Here is a 16412-nt window from a genome sequence, read left to right as displayed (position 1 = left end):
CCAAGAGTAGAAGCAGAAACATTATCTTGGGAGAAATGCAGCCTCTTATAATCTAGACCATTCACCAGATTGCCAGTTTTTCTTCTCTCTGTGTAGACAAGGGTAGTAGTCCAGAAAGTGTTTAGGTGATGATGCTAATCTAGTCACTTGATTGATGGATTAATGTTTTAGTTTTCTTTTTTCTTCCAGATGTTTTCTGCAAAGTGGAAATGCCCTCTCAGTACTGCTTGGCCTTGCTAGAACTAAATGGGATTGGCTTTAGTACTACAGAATGTGAAAGTCAGAAACACATAATGCAAGCCAAGCTGGATGCAATTGAGATTCAGGCCTATCAACTAGCTGGACACAGTTTTTCCTTCACCAGTTCAGATGACATCGCTGAGGTTGTATCATGGGAATGGGGAATTTTAGAGTTAAAAATTATTTGTGTGTGTGTGTGTGTGTGTGTGTGTGTGTGTGTGTGTGTATTTCTTAAATGTGTTTGCCCAAACACCAAAGATCAGCTAAAAAAAAAATTTAGTTATCAGAGTACTTTGGAGATAGAGTATTCTAGCATCTAATTTATAAATTATATCTGTGTTTATGAAATAGGTAGTGAAGAAGCCTCCCAGAATGTATACTCCATGAGATTTGCCTAGAACAAAGGAGGTACTCAATCAAGTTAAATATTTGTTGAACAAAAGATCCACAGTGGTTGTTATATAACAGTGCAGTTGTTTCTCCATGAAGTTAGTAATTTCATGAACTTTCACTCCTTCCTTACCCAAAATCCTTCTTTGGAAAATAAAATTAGATATTTTTTCCTCAGTTGTTAATGAAAAAAGGAATTTTGGGGATTGTTTTTTTTAAACCTAAAAAGATTTTTATAAACTTAACATAAATTTGGACACACTCTTTACTCTTATTTTCAAAAGTTGACATTCTATTCTTTCCTCTCCCCACACTTCACAAAGGGTGGTTGGGTTGTTTTAGAAGGCTTACAAATACAGAGTGGATGTTTATACTTGAGAGCTTTGAAGTTCAGGTGTCTCATAGATGCAATTCAGTAATATAGTATGTTGTGAAGATCGTAGGCTTTCAAGTCAGACTTCCTGGGTTTAAACCGTATCTCCTCCACTTATTAACCCTGTAACCTTGAGCCAGTACATCAGGTCTTTGTATCTCAATTTCTACATCAGTAAAAAGGGTTATGATAGAAATACCTCATAGATTTGTTGTGAGTAATACATGTTGGATGTAAAACACTTGGAATAGGGCCCATCTCATAGTAAATGCTCAATACATTTTATATATACTCATAATAATGCCCGCCCCCCTTTTAAGCCACAGGGTTATATGTTTTTTAAAAATGAGTTTTGTTTCTCTTAATCAGAGGGTGCTGTTTGTTTAATATATTTCTTTTAGTTCTTTAGCTCAGAACTCCCCAACTAGTACCCAACTGACTGTACATAAAATTACTTAGGGACCTTATGAAAAACATAGGATCTCTGGATTTCAGTATAAGTAAGTGTGGGGGAAAGGCAGGAATCTGTGCCCTTGTTATTCAGATACTAAGCCCATAGGCCTAGACCAAACTCTAAGCCAGAATGAAAGGCATCACTTTGATTTTAACCGCTTGTTCTTAGGTCTTCATTTTAAGATGGGAATTTAAGGTAATCTAAGTTTCACACATTGACTATTTAAACCTTGGTGATTTTAAGTTGAATCTTTGAACTGGGCAGGATATTACTAATCATCTAGAGCTGTGTTGTCCAATCCAGGAGCTATTAGTCACTTGTGGCTATTGAAATTTAAATTAATTAAAATTAAATAAAATATTTCACTTCCTTAGTTATATTAGCCACATTTCAGATGTTCAATAGCCACCTATGCAAGTGGCTACCATAATGGGGTGGGGGGGTGTGCAAATATAGAATACTTTCATTAGGAGCACTGTGGTGGCTCAGTTGGTTGAGCCTTTGGCTCAATTCATGATCCCAGAATCCCAGAATTGAGCCCTACATAAGACTTCCTGCTTGGGAGGGAGTCTGCTCCTCTCTCCCCTTTACCCTTGTTCATGTGCTCTCTCACTCACTCTGTCTCTCAAATAAAAAAATAAAATCTTAAAAAAAAAAAAAAAAGAACACTTTCATTATTGCAGGAACTGCTTTTGGATGGCACTAGCCTAGAGTGTGGGGATCAGCAAACCACAGCTTGTGAGCCGGATCTGGCCTGCCACCTGTTTTTGTAAATAAAATTGTAGTGGAGAACAGCCATACCTATTCATTTAGTTATTGTCTATGGTTGCTTTTGGTCTATAATGGCACAGCTGAGAAGTGACAGTAAAACCTGCAAAGCTGAAAATAACTGTTACCTGGCACCTTTTGGGAAAAGTTTGCTGATCCCTGGTCTAGAGGGAAGCATGGGTTAGAGGAAAGAAAAAGGACTTTTGAGTTAGAGGACTATGAGTTATAATTCTTAATTTTTCTACTTTCTGGCCATGTAACTGTAACCAAGTTTCTCCAACTTATGTAACCTTTTCAGATGTGTCACAGAATTGTTATATGTATTACATGAGATGACACATCTTAAAGCATCTAGTATGATGGCTGACACAGTGGGTGCTCAATAAATATTAGTGCCTCTTCCCTTCATCCAGTTCAACCCCCTTATTTCACAGATGTATTAATTGAGAACTGGAGGAGTAATTGATATGAAGTTTTCACAATTAATTCTGAGGGTTTCATGAAAAACAGAAATTTAAGGTAAAGAGCTTTTAAGTACATAAATTGAGGTCTTTGAGATATCCTAATTATGGTAGGTGTCTCTGGGATTATTGACTTACTGTTATTTTAAAATAATATTTCATTTTCCTATTCAGTTATTTGATTCTCTTTCCTGCCATTCATATACTCTTTGATATCTGTGCTAGAGTTGCCTGATAAAATACAGGACATTTAGCTAAATTTGAATTTCAGATAAACAGTGGAGAATATTTTGATATACGTATACCCCATGCAATTCAAATTTAACTGGGCATTTTATAATTTTATTTGTTATGTATGACAACCCTGATCCCTATACATGCAAATCTATATAACTTAATTGCAACTGTTAGTTGCAGTTACTAACATCCATAGCAAGCCTCAGTATCTTTTATACCTATGGCTTCAATTATTCCCACTACTTAAAATTAGAACCAGGTCTGCTATTCTGCGGAAGCACAGGCTTATCTTTCCTTCTACCTCTTGCCCAACTTGGGGCCAATAAAGATTCTTAGATAATACAAATGATTTCAATTTTTAGGATTATTGTGGGAAAATAATCCAAGATTCACTAAAGCCCGCTCAAGGTACATGAATGAATGGAGATAGTAGATAGTATTCTGAATTGCCTGAATCTTAAACTTTGTAAATTGAGTTAGTGATTTTAGGTATACTTAGGATATTCCTTCTGCCCCAGAACCTGGATCCCTGGCCTGTGTAGGCTTAGTTTCTTCAGTAGGAACTTATTAGCCACTCTAGCTGTCACTATTGCTACATTGGGTTGGCCACTTTCTCCTGACTTTTTGTGTCCAGGGACTCTCAGGGTCTAGCCTTATGTTAGTGGAAGTAGATGGCTTTTTGGATCTCTTTCTGCCTCAGTGTTCTCCAATTTTTGTGATCATATAATAGCCATAAGGCTGCCATGTTGACCCTCTATGAGGCTTAAATGATTGAGCAGCCATGTTCGTTTAGGAGAGTTCACAGTTCTCAGAGCAACCTAGTCTTAATGTCAATAGCTTATTGTTCACTCTCATTCGGCACAGAGGATACATTCCTTTATTCTTGACTGTTTAAATGCCTGTTATTGGCATTAATCTAATAGTGCCTAGATTAGGGTATAGATAGCCTGCCTGACATACAAATTTTCATTGCCATTATTTATTAAATGTGATAATTTAATAATGTGCAATTAAAAAATTCTCCCAACCCATGTTGACTTAGATGGATTTTCTCAAATAACTTTTAAAAATGTTTTGTGAATGTCAATGCTTATGATTTGATTCTTGGCTAAAAAAGCATTAATTTTTTGCAGGTTTTATTTTTGGAATTGAAGTTGCCACCAAATGGAGAAATAAAAAACCAAGCCAGCAAGAAAACTTTGGGTTCTACCAGAAGAGGGAATGACAGTAGACGCAAGCTAAGGCTGGGAAAACAATTCAGCACTAGTAAGGTGCTCTTTGGGGACAGTCAGAGGGCAGAATTTGAATTACTTTATCAATTTGGTGTCTTGAAAGAATGCTGATGAAGTCAAGATCCAACATAGCTTGCCATTTGAAACGTATCCAGATAAAAACAAATTGGTTTGTGTTTTGGCTGCCAGCAAAAACTGCAGAGATACTCCATCATGGAATATCTGGACCATAATCTGATTTAGCAGTTGTGTCCTTCCTATCGTTAAAATAGTATAATGGTTTATAACCTCAGACTTATAAACATTATTTCATTATTGGCATCCTCTACTCTTGGACTTCCAAGATAATATAATTTGTATAGTATAGGAACGTGAACAAAGATTTGGAAGAATTAAAAAAGAAAAAATACCAGCCATTACAAATGAAACATTTTTTCTTTTTTCAATTCTAGGGCAAAATAGTAAGTTTTCCATGAGTTTGTTTTAAGAATCTAATCTACTAACTTCAAAGTAAAATCGCAAATCACAATCCATGGAAAATGTATGCTTAGGAGAGAAGAAAGTGCTCATTGTTGCATTTTTACTGAATGAATTTTCAATGGAATAATAAGGGTAGAAGGTACAACCATAACCACCGTAGAGACAGCAGTCCAAATTACTATTCTGTAGAATTTTGACCCTAATACTGTTAACTATGACTTGCCTACCCTAGGGAAGTTTCCACAGTTTCATTCTGACACAAAACTTTTTGTTTTATCTCACGGGCCTTCTAGTCTCACAAGTTCCTATTTCTTAGCAGTTCACCAAAACTCTGTAGCATGGAAAATTCAGTTTTGAAGATTGATGTCTTCTGACTTCCTTGATATGGAAATGTTGAAAGTATTAGGGCAAAAAGAAAAGACATGCAAAACTTCCAATCGTGAGAATCGAGGAAGAAAACCTAAACAAAGGAAAGACATGATATAGATTCTTGGGTGGCGTGAGCGAAGGCAGTTATAGTACCTTGCTAAGATGACAATTTTTTTTAAGGTAGATTTAAATTGATACTACTCAGCATTAACATGATTGCATTTTACCATCTATAGTTACTATAGTTTTATCATTATGGTGATTGCAAAAGAAATCCAAACAGTTATTTTGAGTTGAGATACAGGAGTTTACAAATTTAATTTTGAGATTATATTATTTACCTATTAGAGAGTCTAGTTAGCTATGGAATTTGTACAAGTATCTGATCTTACTTCATTATATTTCTTTGGCAGGATGTTTTAAATAAACTAAAGGCATTACATCCTTTACCAGGCTTGATATTAGAGTGGAGAAGAATCACTAATGCTATTACCAAAGTAGTCTTTCCTCTGCAGCGGGAAAAGCGTCTGAATCCTTTTCTTGGAATGGAAAGAATCTATCCTGTATCACAATCACACACTGCTACAGGTAATGAGAAATCTTAAATATGGATAATATCCAATTTTGAAAGAAAAACTTCTTATATATAATGTTTTCTAATGATGACCAAAGAATTCAAGTGTTGATCATTGGATTCTGTGAAGTTCCATAAACATTTAAGAAACACATACTACCTACATCCAAAGCATAGATGGATAGACAGATGAGACTTGGTATTGTTCCGACTTTCAAGTGCTATATAGAGTAACGGGAATGTCTGTGCTTTGGATTAGTATTTATGAGTCAGTGATCTTATCTAGTTTCAGTTCTAGCCCTCTCCTGAACCTCTTAAGATTCTCTCCAAGTTGAATCTAAGTAGTGCTGGGGGGCATCTATATAATAGATGAGTGTCGTATTATACTTAATCAGAAAAGAGCTGTAGAGTCTTTTGGGTGTCTCATAGCACTCTCATGATAGGTATGAGTAATCTAGTAAGGAAAAAAGCATTCTTGCTTCAGGCAGCACAAAACTAAATATTTGCCAAATGCAATGTACATTGGAAGAAAGGGGAGCATTAACTCTCATTGGGGAGACAGATTAGATTGGTGGTATAGAATGTGGGCTTTGATATCTGACTTTTATAAGGTTTGAATCTTTATTCAAGGTTGCTTCATGCCTCAGTGTCCTTATTTGTAAAACAGGGGTATTATAGTCTTACTTCACCAGGTCATGCTGATAACTAAATAGACTGATACCTGTCAAGTGTTTAGAATAGTGCAGGACACTTCATGCATGGCTGCTCACCAGCTGCTGCTTTTATTACAGGTGGAGGTGCCAGAAGGAGCTGCTTTTTTCCGTGCTCCTTTACTCCCTGTTCTAAACAAATTCTTTTCTTTCTTTCCTATTTAGCTAACTTTAGTTCACCCTGGCCATTTTTTGGCTGTGTTGGTGTTTAAATTTCATTTTCAATAAGCCAATAATGTAAACTTGTAATGTAAAATAAATCCTTGGTGAAAAACGAAAATCAGCCCAGAGTTTCTAAAAGTGTTAACATTTAGAACTATAAATAGAACATACAGAACTTTCTGCTTATAAAGTAGAAAGAAAGTAATCAATTCCTTTTTTTTCCAATGGGTTTTCACCATACCATGCCTACATTTAAAGAGTATTTTAGGAGTACAAGCTTACCTGAGCATAGCAAAGCCATTTCATTATTAGAATTCATCTCCATAAAGATACATTTTTGCTTCATAATTTATTTTTGCCATCTTGTTTGTCTGTCAGTGTCAGCCTCATTAATTCAAACAATAGACCTGAATATTAAGTATTATTATGGAAAAGAAGATAGTGTGCTGAGGCAGCAAGAGACTTGGATTCCTTCTTCTGCTATTGACTAGTTTTGTAACATTGAGCAGGTTATTTCATGGTAATAAGTACATTAATATCTGCCATTTATTGAGCACTAATTTTTCTTAAAAGCTAAATAACAAGGACATATCAGAGATTTATTCAGAAAAAGAATATCTTACGTACTTAAAATGTCTGACTTATCTAAAGAAGATGAAATCCTATATACTTAGCTGATGGAGAACCTGTAACAATAAAAACTATATTATAAAAGAGAAGGGTTTATGTCACTATATATGTGTTATAAAAGCTGCAATAACAAGATCAATTACGCAGTCTTTTTTTAGTAATGCTTCCATATTTTGGAAAAACTCAATAAGTAAACAAATGTAAAATATTTGCAGGGAAACAAAGGCTATTAGCATTAAAACAAATAGCTATCTCTTTTCTAGAAAGTTCATTAACCACTTGATTCTAGTGTCCAGCTTTGTCAGTGCTACCAAAAGTTTTCTTGATGAGTGAGAATGGTGATGTTGAGAAATTGATGTTCCAGTAGTCACTTCTCACTGCTTCATCTCCTACATTAGCTAACACCTTGGGCCCAGGTTGTCTCTTTTCAGCAGTCAGCTGCTCTTCTGCTTCATATCTGCTGTCTGTGTCTTGTGCAGTCCTGGGTTTTGAAGGTTTTGATAGTCATTTTCTCCTAGGATCCATTTGATTCATCTTATTAATACCACTGCTAACGTTGTATAGTACTGATAGCTGGTATTCATTGTAGCATAGGACTCGTTCAACTTATCAGATTGCTTCTTATCATTGGATTGTTTTCTAGAGAAATGTTAATTTCTCTAATTAATTTCTCTAATTAATGTTAATTTTAATATTAATGTTAATTTTAATGTTAATGTTAATGTAAAATATTCTATTGTAGTTGACTCATATGTTCACTTACAGTGGGATTAGTCTTGTACTTATTTTATCATTGTTAAATGCATGAACATAATGAAAAATATTTAAATATAAATTCAGTTTAGCAATAAGGTAGAACATGCATAATTCAGAAATGCAGATCCCCCAACCCCCACAATTTTATGTCTTCATTCTGTTTGATTTTAGGACGAATAACCTTTATGGAACCAAATATTCAGAATGTGCCAAGAGATTTTGAGATCAAAATGCCAATACTAGTAGGAGAAAGCCCACCTTCCCAAGCCCTAGCCAAAGGCCTACTTCCCGTCTACGGCAGGTAGATGCTGTTTCTCTATATTTGCATTAATACAGTTTTGTGAGTATGAATGGCTCAAAAACAGCCTATTGGACAAAATAATGAAGTTAGTTTCATTTTCCGTTCTGGACATACACATTTCTATTCTAGGTACTATCCGTTTAAAATCCTGAGTCTGTCTATAAAGAAAGGTAGTTGATGGTCAAAGACTAAAAACCTAGGACACTAATTAAATCAATCAGCATGGGGATCCCTGGGTGGCTCAGCAGTTTAGTGTCTACTTTCGGCCCAGGGCATGATCCTGGAGTCCTTTGATCGAGTCCCACATCAGGCTCCCTGCATGGAGCCTGCTTCTCCCTCTGCCTGTGTCTCTGCCCCCCGCCCCCTCCATCTCTCTCTCTCTCTCTCTCTCTCTCTGTCTCTCATGAATAAATAAATAAAATATTTTTAAAAAATAAATCAATCAGCACAATAGGCTTTTCTAACTCAGATGCTAAAGGGAAGAGTTTATAACTATGTTAGGAGCATCTCCCCTCCCCACCCCATTCTGTCCTCCACAAACAGACATGATGGAAAGAAAAAGCATAGAGAATTTATATTCGATATGGTCAAAAGAATTTGTTGATTTGAGCTAGATGTCAATAATTATTTCAGAAGCAGTTTGTGGTCAGAGCTGTTAGAGGAATGCCTTACTTGTTTAATTGAATGCTTGCTAAAAAAGAAAATCTAGTGTCTTTGTTAAGCTTTAGAGTGAGTTTCAAATGATAAGGTTTTTAAGTTTCTTAGATGGAACTATTGACTTTACTGAAAAAATGAGATCTTTTTCATATATTTGAGACTGCTTCATGTCCAGCTGCTGATATTGTTTGCATGACAGAGGAAGAGGTAAGAGGAGTTGTGGCCCGAACTCTGGACACCAGGCACAGGTGGAGGAGAGAGCCTCAGACCAAGGAATGCCATTTTCAGTCAGTATGCGACATGCCTTTGTGCCTTTCTCAGGTAAGGTGGCTGGTGGTTTTTTGAACTTTTCCTTGACGTGGGAGTGGTTTTCAAAGCAATGAAAAAGCCTGCATTATGAGTAAGACTCAGAAGTATGCATTGGTCCCTCCATCTTTGTGCTCTACAGCATAGCCTGTTTTTTCCTTTTGTGTTACCAGGTTGTCTGTCATCATTGTCTTCATGATTTGCACTGTGGGCAGCAGCAGTCTGCTGAAACCATATTTTCCATGGTGATTGTAAACCTTTTTGCAGAGTCCAGTGGACTTCCTTGTCCTCTGACTTCTGTGTAGCATGTGTACTGTTAATTAACCCTCACTTTCCTCGGTTTCTGTTCTCCCTTGATCTCTAAGGGCACAGTTTTTTTGTCTCTCTGACTTACTTTGCTCTTCTGCTTCTTCTCTTGTCTCTGCTCTGCTGTTTCCTATTGCAGGGAGAACCTCCCAAGGCTGCCGTCCTCCTGCCTGACCTCTCCTCAGTACTCTAGTCACACACCTTACATGAATGGTTGAACTCTATAAACTCTAATCATGAGACATTTGGAAATCAGGATCTTCTCCCAAATCATTCTTACTATTTGTATATGCATTTGTTCCTCTGCCAGCTGGCAGGTCTGTGTGAGAGTGCAGCTCATCATCTGAATTGATTTTTAATTGTCAGAAACTTAATATTCTCAGGGGGAATTTAGGTCTATGACAGTGTCACCAGGTTGGTAATTTTCAGTTTTGCTTTTTAAGTGTGAACTGTCAGCACTTTATCATTGTAACCATTTTTAAGTATTCAGTTCTGTGGCATTAAGTACATTTGCATTGTTGTGCAGCCATCACCACCATCCAGCCCCAGAAGCTTTTCATCTTCCGTAACTGAAACTCTATAATATTAAACAGTAACTCTCCCGCCACCTCACTCCCCAGCCCCTGGCAGCCACCATTCTACTTCCTGTCTCTGTGACTTTGATACTCAAAGCATCTCATATAAGTGGAATTATACAGTATTTGTCTTTTTATGTCTGGCTTATTTTACTTAGTGTCCTGTCTTCAAGATTCATCCATGTTAGGCTGTGTCAGAATTTCCTTTCCTTTTAAGGCTAATATCGTCTGTATGTATATATTTTGTTTATCTGTTCATCCCTCGATTTATTCTTACCTAAACAATAAATTTGTGTTTAACACGGCAATATTTTATACTGCTTTTGTTTAAATTTTTTAACTTCATTGAAATTAAATGTAAAGGATTAAATCTGAAAATTTCTGTCACTTAAATGTAGTGTTTAGTACATTTACATCTAAAGTAATTATTGGCAGGCCGTTGGTTTAGGTCTACTATCTTGTTTGTGTTTTATTTATTCTATCTGTTCTTTATTCTTTTTTAAAGTCTTCTACTATTTTTTATTTTTATTTCTTCTATTGTTTTCTTAACTATTTTAGATATTTTAGAGTTTACAATATGTATCCTATCACAGAGTATCTTCATACAATCTTATACTACTTCATCTGGAATGTAAAAATTTTTTCCATTTACCCTCTTTTATAATAGATTTCATTTCTATGACTTATAAGTGCTACTGTATATTATTATTTTTGCTTTAAACAGTCTATTATCTTTCAAAGAAATCAAAAAATAAAAAAGTGTCTTTTCTATCTGTCTACCTTTTACCATTTCTGATACTTTGTTTCTTGGAGTAATTTAAGGAATCTTAAAGTACTTCCTCCAGAGTACTTCCTTTAAGGTTTCTTGTAATGCTGTTCTATTGACAGTGATTTATCCCATCATTCCCCTGTCTCTAGATTTCTTTATTTTATCCTCACAGTTGAAAGATAATTTTATTTATTTTTTATTTTTTTTTATTTTTATTTTTTATTTTTTGATAATTTTATTAGACATAGATTTTTTCTAGGTATACAGTCCTTCTCTTTCAGCACCTTAAATATATATTTCTATTAGCTTCTGGTTTGCTTTATTTCTGATGAGAAGTACAACACCATTTTTCTTGTTCCTTGTCTAAACATAATATAACTACATTTTCCCTGGGTGTTTTTTAAATTTTGTTACTCAGTTTTAGCAATTTGATTTGGGCAAGAGTCTTTGGGTAGTTTTTCATACTTTGCTTCTGAGACTTTTGAATTAGCTGAATATCCTGAGTTGGCTTAGTTGTTGTTTTTAATCTATGTGCTTATATTTTTCAGTAAATTTGGAACATTTCCAACCATTATTTCTTATAATTTTTTTAAGATTTATTTATTTGAGAGAGAGAGAAAGAGAGTGCAAGTGTTAGTTGGATGGAGGGGCTGAGGGAGCGAATCTTTAAGTAGACTCCCCTACTGAGACAGAGCCCCATGTGGGACTTGGTCTTATGACTGATGAGACCATGACCTGAGCCGAAACCAAGTGTCAGACATTTAACCCACTGAGCCACCCAGGCACCCCACCTGTAATATTTTTTGTTCATCTCGCTCTCCTTTCTTCCTATTATCCCAAATATACATATACAGTATTACATGGTATTGCCCCACAGGTCACTAAACTTTTTTTTCTTTTTTATTCTCTGCTCCCTGTTTTTTGTTTTATTCTTATTCTGTGCTACAATGTGTGCTTTCTATTGACTGTTTACTGTTCATGGATTTCTCTTCTACAGTGTCTAAATACTGTCACATTCTTCTAGTGAATTTTACATTTAGAATTTTCACTTGATTTGTCTAATTTTTATTACCTTATTGCAATTTGTTATTTATTACATCATTATACCCATGTGTCTTTAAATTCCTGAACATTATCTATGGTAGTATTTAAAATTCCATCATATCTGTAATTTTTGGGTCATTTTTCTATTGATTAAATATTCTCCTGGTCAGTTATATTTTCCTGATTCTTCATATGTCTAGTATTTTTTCTTTTGTGTGTTGGACATTATAGTTGCTACATTATTGACTCTTGGGACTTTGTAGTCTTCATTAATTAATAACCTTCTCTTCTGGCAGACAGTTGATTTACTTTCACATTCAGCTCAATCATTTTATAATTTTAAAAGCTTTGTTAGCAAATGTTTAGAGTAGCCTTTACTCTAGGGCTAGATTAGCCCCAATTATAAGATGTGGCCTTGCTGGGGATCTGTACTAAGTGACCAGGATGTGATAAAAGGATCCAGACACCCAGTCCTGTCACAGCTTGAACATCTCTCACATTCAAGAGATTGTTTTTCAAGTAGTTGTTCAGCTGACAACTTGGCCATTTTGTCTGTTTCTTTGGTAACAGTTATTTCTTTAGTATTAGTTCTTTACCTGGTTCTCTGAATTTTCTTGCTCCTTTAGTATTTGGTCAAAAATCCAAAGGGATCACTGTGCATATTTGTGGTGCTCTTTTATGTGCAGCTCCTTTCTCTAAATTTCCATAAATTCTAGCCTGCCTTAGTAGGCACAGACTCTAGTCTCTGCTTCCTTTGTTCAGATCCTAGTACTTTGTTTCCTCTCTCCTTCCCTGCAATGCATTCTGGTCAGTTCCTCCTTTCAGAAACAGTTACATGGCTCACCTCATCTCCTCTCTCCTCATCAATTCTTAAAGATTGTAGTCCTGCACTATCTGTTCCAACATATGAAAACTTAATATTTTGTCAGTTTTTTCTTACTTATGGCAGGAAGGCCATAAAAATTGTGGTCATTTGTTTAAAACTATTACTTATATATTTTTGAAATGTTTATTCATTCACATAGTTCAGAAATCAAAATATATAAAAGGTATGTATTGAGAAGTTTTGCTTCCTTCCCTATCATAGCTATCCTATTTTATACAGCTCTTCTAGATGACTCATGTATGAGTTTCTTATAGATTCTTGTAGCATTTTTATGCAAATATAAGCAAATATGAATATCTGATATTTTCTTCCCTTATTCTTACACAAAAATAAAGATTCCATATATACTGTTGTGTGCCATTTTTCATTTAATGTTTTCATGCTGGAGAATTGTGATTATCATTAAATAAATTTGAACATAAACCAGTTTAATCTCTGTGCAGGTAATCTTTGTAGCAAACTGTGGGTTTGCTGAGTCACAGTAAACAGTAAACCTGTTCAATTTTGATAGATGTTGTTAAATTACAGTGTAATGGGGGGCAGTAACCATTTAGTTCCCAATAACAGTATGTTTCTTTCTCAGCCTTGCCACAGAATGTGCTGCCCAACTTCTGAATTTTTGCAGTTTAAGTAGAGAAAAATTGTTTCTTGCTGTAGTTTTAATTTGTATTTCTTTATTGTGAATGAAGTTGAGCATTCTTTAGTATGTTTAAGGTTCTTTTGATTATTTCTGTGAACCGCTTGTTTATATTTTGTCTTATTCTTGATTTGTAGCATGTCTTTTTTATAATATGGGAATGAATCCTTGGTGATATCAGTTGCAAATATTTTTCCTTCTTTTTTCTAGCCAGGATCATTTAAATTTTGTTTTTGCCATGTATATTGAATCTAGTCATTTTTATTACATAGGTAAATTATCCAAATCCTCTAAGTAACTCTTCACATATCAATCCCTTGATTGTTTCCATTGAATGTTTCTGTTGTTAGAGCAGAGCACGTTTCTCTCCAGCGCACTTAAAATATGCACACATTGCAAACCAGTTTCTTGACTCATTCATTCATTCATTCATCAACAATTTAAGGGGCTATGAAGTGCCAGAATTATGCAAGCTTTTCACAGAATGCAAAGGAAAATTAAGTACCCATCCCTAATGGCTCTGTGCTATGTAGGAGAGGCATGAAAAAACCATTTTAGATTATATGTCAGGTGCTATAGAAACACTAAGGAAAGCACTCCCACAGTGGTTTAAGGAGTGGACGTTAGGGGTGGCTTTACACGTATTACATATACTTGAAATATAAACAGACAAAAAATGATCTAAGTTACAGAACTGAATTGCATCACGTTAAGAGCAAGATTTTAACTTTTGGACACATAGTCTTATGGTTCTACGTTAGAACTAAACTTCTATCATCCTGCTCAATTATATAAAACCTAGACTGGTCTTTGTACTGGCTTTTCTAAAATCATTCCTATTTCAGGTGGTTTAATATTAGCTGCTGATTACTCTCAACTTGAACTGAGGATCTTGGCTCATTTATCTCACGATCGTCGTCTCATTCAAGTATTAAACACTGGAGCTGATGTTTTCAGGAGTATTGCAGCTGAGTGGAAGATGATTGAACCAGAGTCTGTTGGGGATGATCTGAGGCAACAAGCAAAGCAGGTGATCTTAGTGAACATGCTTAGCATAAAAAGAGAATTTTCATGATTAAAAAATTTTAAAAATAGCCTTGATCATTTGCAGTTGAGGAATGACTTCTCCATCTTTGGATCTTTCAAACCACATTCACCTGAGTCTGTCTCATGGTATTCATTATACTTTCCTTCATAGTCAGTAGAAGGAATCAGATAGACTTAGTCTGAGGCTACTTAGTGTGAAGAAAGCCACCTGCATTAGTGGTAGATATTGTGGTGGTGGTAGTTGTTATTTGTGTGTGTGTGAGTATTTTAAAAATGTCTTTCTAGTCTGTAAACATATTTTCACCTTTTTATTTTTATGGGTGCTCTCTAAATGTTTACTGAAAAATAAATATTACTGAGCTGTGGATTATAAATAGTAACTGATAGCCTTTTAGTTTTTTGAGGCCATTGGTTAGCTAACCCACATTTGAAAGTTTATACTGCCTTGGACTCTTCAAGTGGGTCCATATTAGTTCCTATTCCTGGATGACTGTCAGGCACAGGGAATGTCAAAGGTCACATTTACATTACACCATTTCCTGCCTGGATTAATACTCATACTTTTTTTGCCTCGTGGCCTATAGGAAATCTGATGCCATTTTTGAGAGAGTAGGATTGCTGGCTGAGGCAAAGGAATATAACTCCCACCTTTAAGATCCTGCTGTGTTAGTTTTACATTTATACTTCTAGTTACTCATGGCTGTGATTCTTGACTGGCTCATTAGGCATAAAACCCTTCTTCTCACCATTGCCCATTTACCACCAGCCCTTGTTTTTTCTACTCTTTAGAAAGCCAGTTTTACCCTCTCTAATATTAATCTCTGGGGTCCTGCATTCAGCGAGAATTAAACTTTAGGTAAAATAGGTAATGTTCCAATATTTAATCTTCATAATAAACCCATGAAATAGGTGTAATTATTATCCTTATTTTATATAGGAGAAAACTGAGGCACCAAAAGTTAGTAATTTGCTTAAGGTCATACACCTATAAGTGGTGGAGCCAGGATAAGCTCAGAATGCCAGAATTTAGACATTCTGACTTTATAACCTAAACACTCATCCACTGATGATATCTGCCTTTATTTAATAAGTTCTTACATGATTTAATAGTATTCATGTTATACTAAATCACCATGCACTGAACGATCTACTCCCTGGGTCTGACGGAGATCTCAAAAAGGAGGAAAGAAATCTTTCTTAATGTATTAAAAAAAAGCCAAAAACTTCTAGCTGTTTTATCACATTAAAAAGTAATTTGAAACTCTCATAATCATTTGTTGCAAGTTATCTTTTAAAATTATATTTAATTGGAGTACCTGGGTGGCTCAGTCAGTTAAGCGTTTGCCTTTAGCTCAGATCATGATCTGAGGGTCCTGGGATCAAGCCCCACATCGGGTTCTCTGCTCAGCAGGGAACCTGCTTCTCCTTCCCACCTCCTGCTTGTGCTCTCTCTCTCTCTTTCTCTCTCAAATAAATAAATAAAATCTTAAAATTAAACTTATATTTAATGACATTTATAGGAGCTTGCTTTATGTCAGGCAGTTTCCTGAATACTTATAAGTAATAATTCCGTACTCTTCACAATTCCATGATACAGGTATTACTATCCTCATTTTATGGATGAATAAATCGAGGTACAAGACTTTAGGTAGCTTGTGCAAGATAATCTTGTAAGCTGCAACTAGGATTTAAAACAAGCAATAGTTAAATTACAGTTTCTTACAGATCTTGTTAGACCATTTCCCCCCACTACTCCCAAAATCTCCCCAGGAATTTGTTTAACCCAATTGAATTCTGCAGTTGTGAGAATTTGTAGGTGGTGGTGAGGTGGAAAGCATATTTATTTCCAGTGAAATATTCCTTATTATCCAACCATGAAGCCTCCTCTTCCTGATCTGTCATATTCAAGGGCCAGGAAAAGAATGTAATTCTTCTCTTCCTTGACTCCTGGGCATTTCTTTAAGCGTAGAAGTTAATGTGGTATTACAGAAGCAGAAAGCTGCTCTGAAGACTAATGGATAGATGACAAAGAGTCAGAAATGAATCTT

The 16412-nt window shown here is 35.4% G+C and overlaps 1 protein-coding gene across 7 annotated transcripts in view; it reads left to right on the top strand.

Annotated features, from left to right (window-relative positions):
- POLQ (DNA polymerase theta) overlaps positions 1–16412 on the top strand; it is a 124191-nt gene that overhangs the window by 88296 nt on the left and 19483 nt on the right. For 5 of the 7 annotated variants that reach the window (XR_005383385.1, XM_038582983.1, XM_038582982.1 and 2 more), the window contains 6 exons: positions 190–383; positions 4057–4194; positions 5418–5592; positions 8008–8137; positions 8994–9115; positions 14163–14347. Coding sequence is in view for 6 of the 7 variants with exons in the window: in XM_038582983.1 (XP_038438911.1) it covers positions 190–383; positions 4057–4194; positions 5418–5592; positions 8008–8137; positions 8994–9115; positions 14163–14347 (944 nt within the window). In the remaining variant the exon portion in view is untranslated. Of the gene's footprint in view, positions 1–189; positions 384–591; positions 649–4056; positions 4195–5417; positions 5593–8007; positions 8138–8953; positions 9116–14162; positions 14348–16412 lie in introns of those variants that run through there. The other 2 variants (XM_038582986.1, XM_038582987.1) reach the window with 2 other exon arrangements.

The sequence above is a fragment of the Canis lupus genome, chromosome 33 (genome assembly GCF_011100685.1).
Source record: "Canis lupus familiaris isolate Mischka breed German Shepherd chromosome 33, alternate assembly UU_Cfam_GSD_1.0, whole genome shotgun sequence".
Taxonomy (NCBI): domain Eukaryota; kingdom Metazoa; phylum Chordata; class Mammalia; order Carnivora; family Canidae; genus Canis; species Canis lupus.
This window is presented reverse-complemented; position numbering and strand designations above follow the sequence as displayed.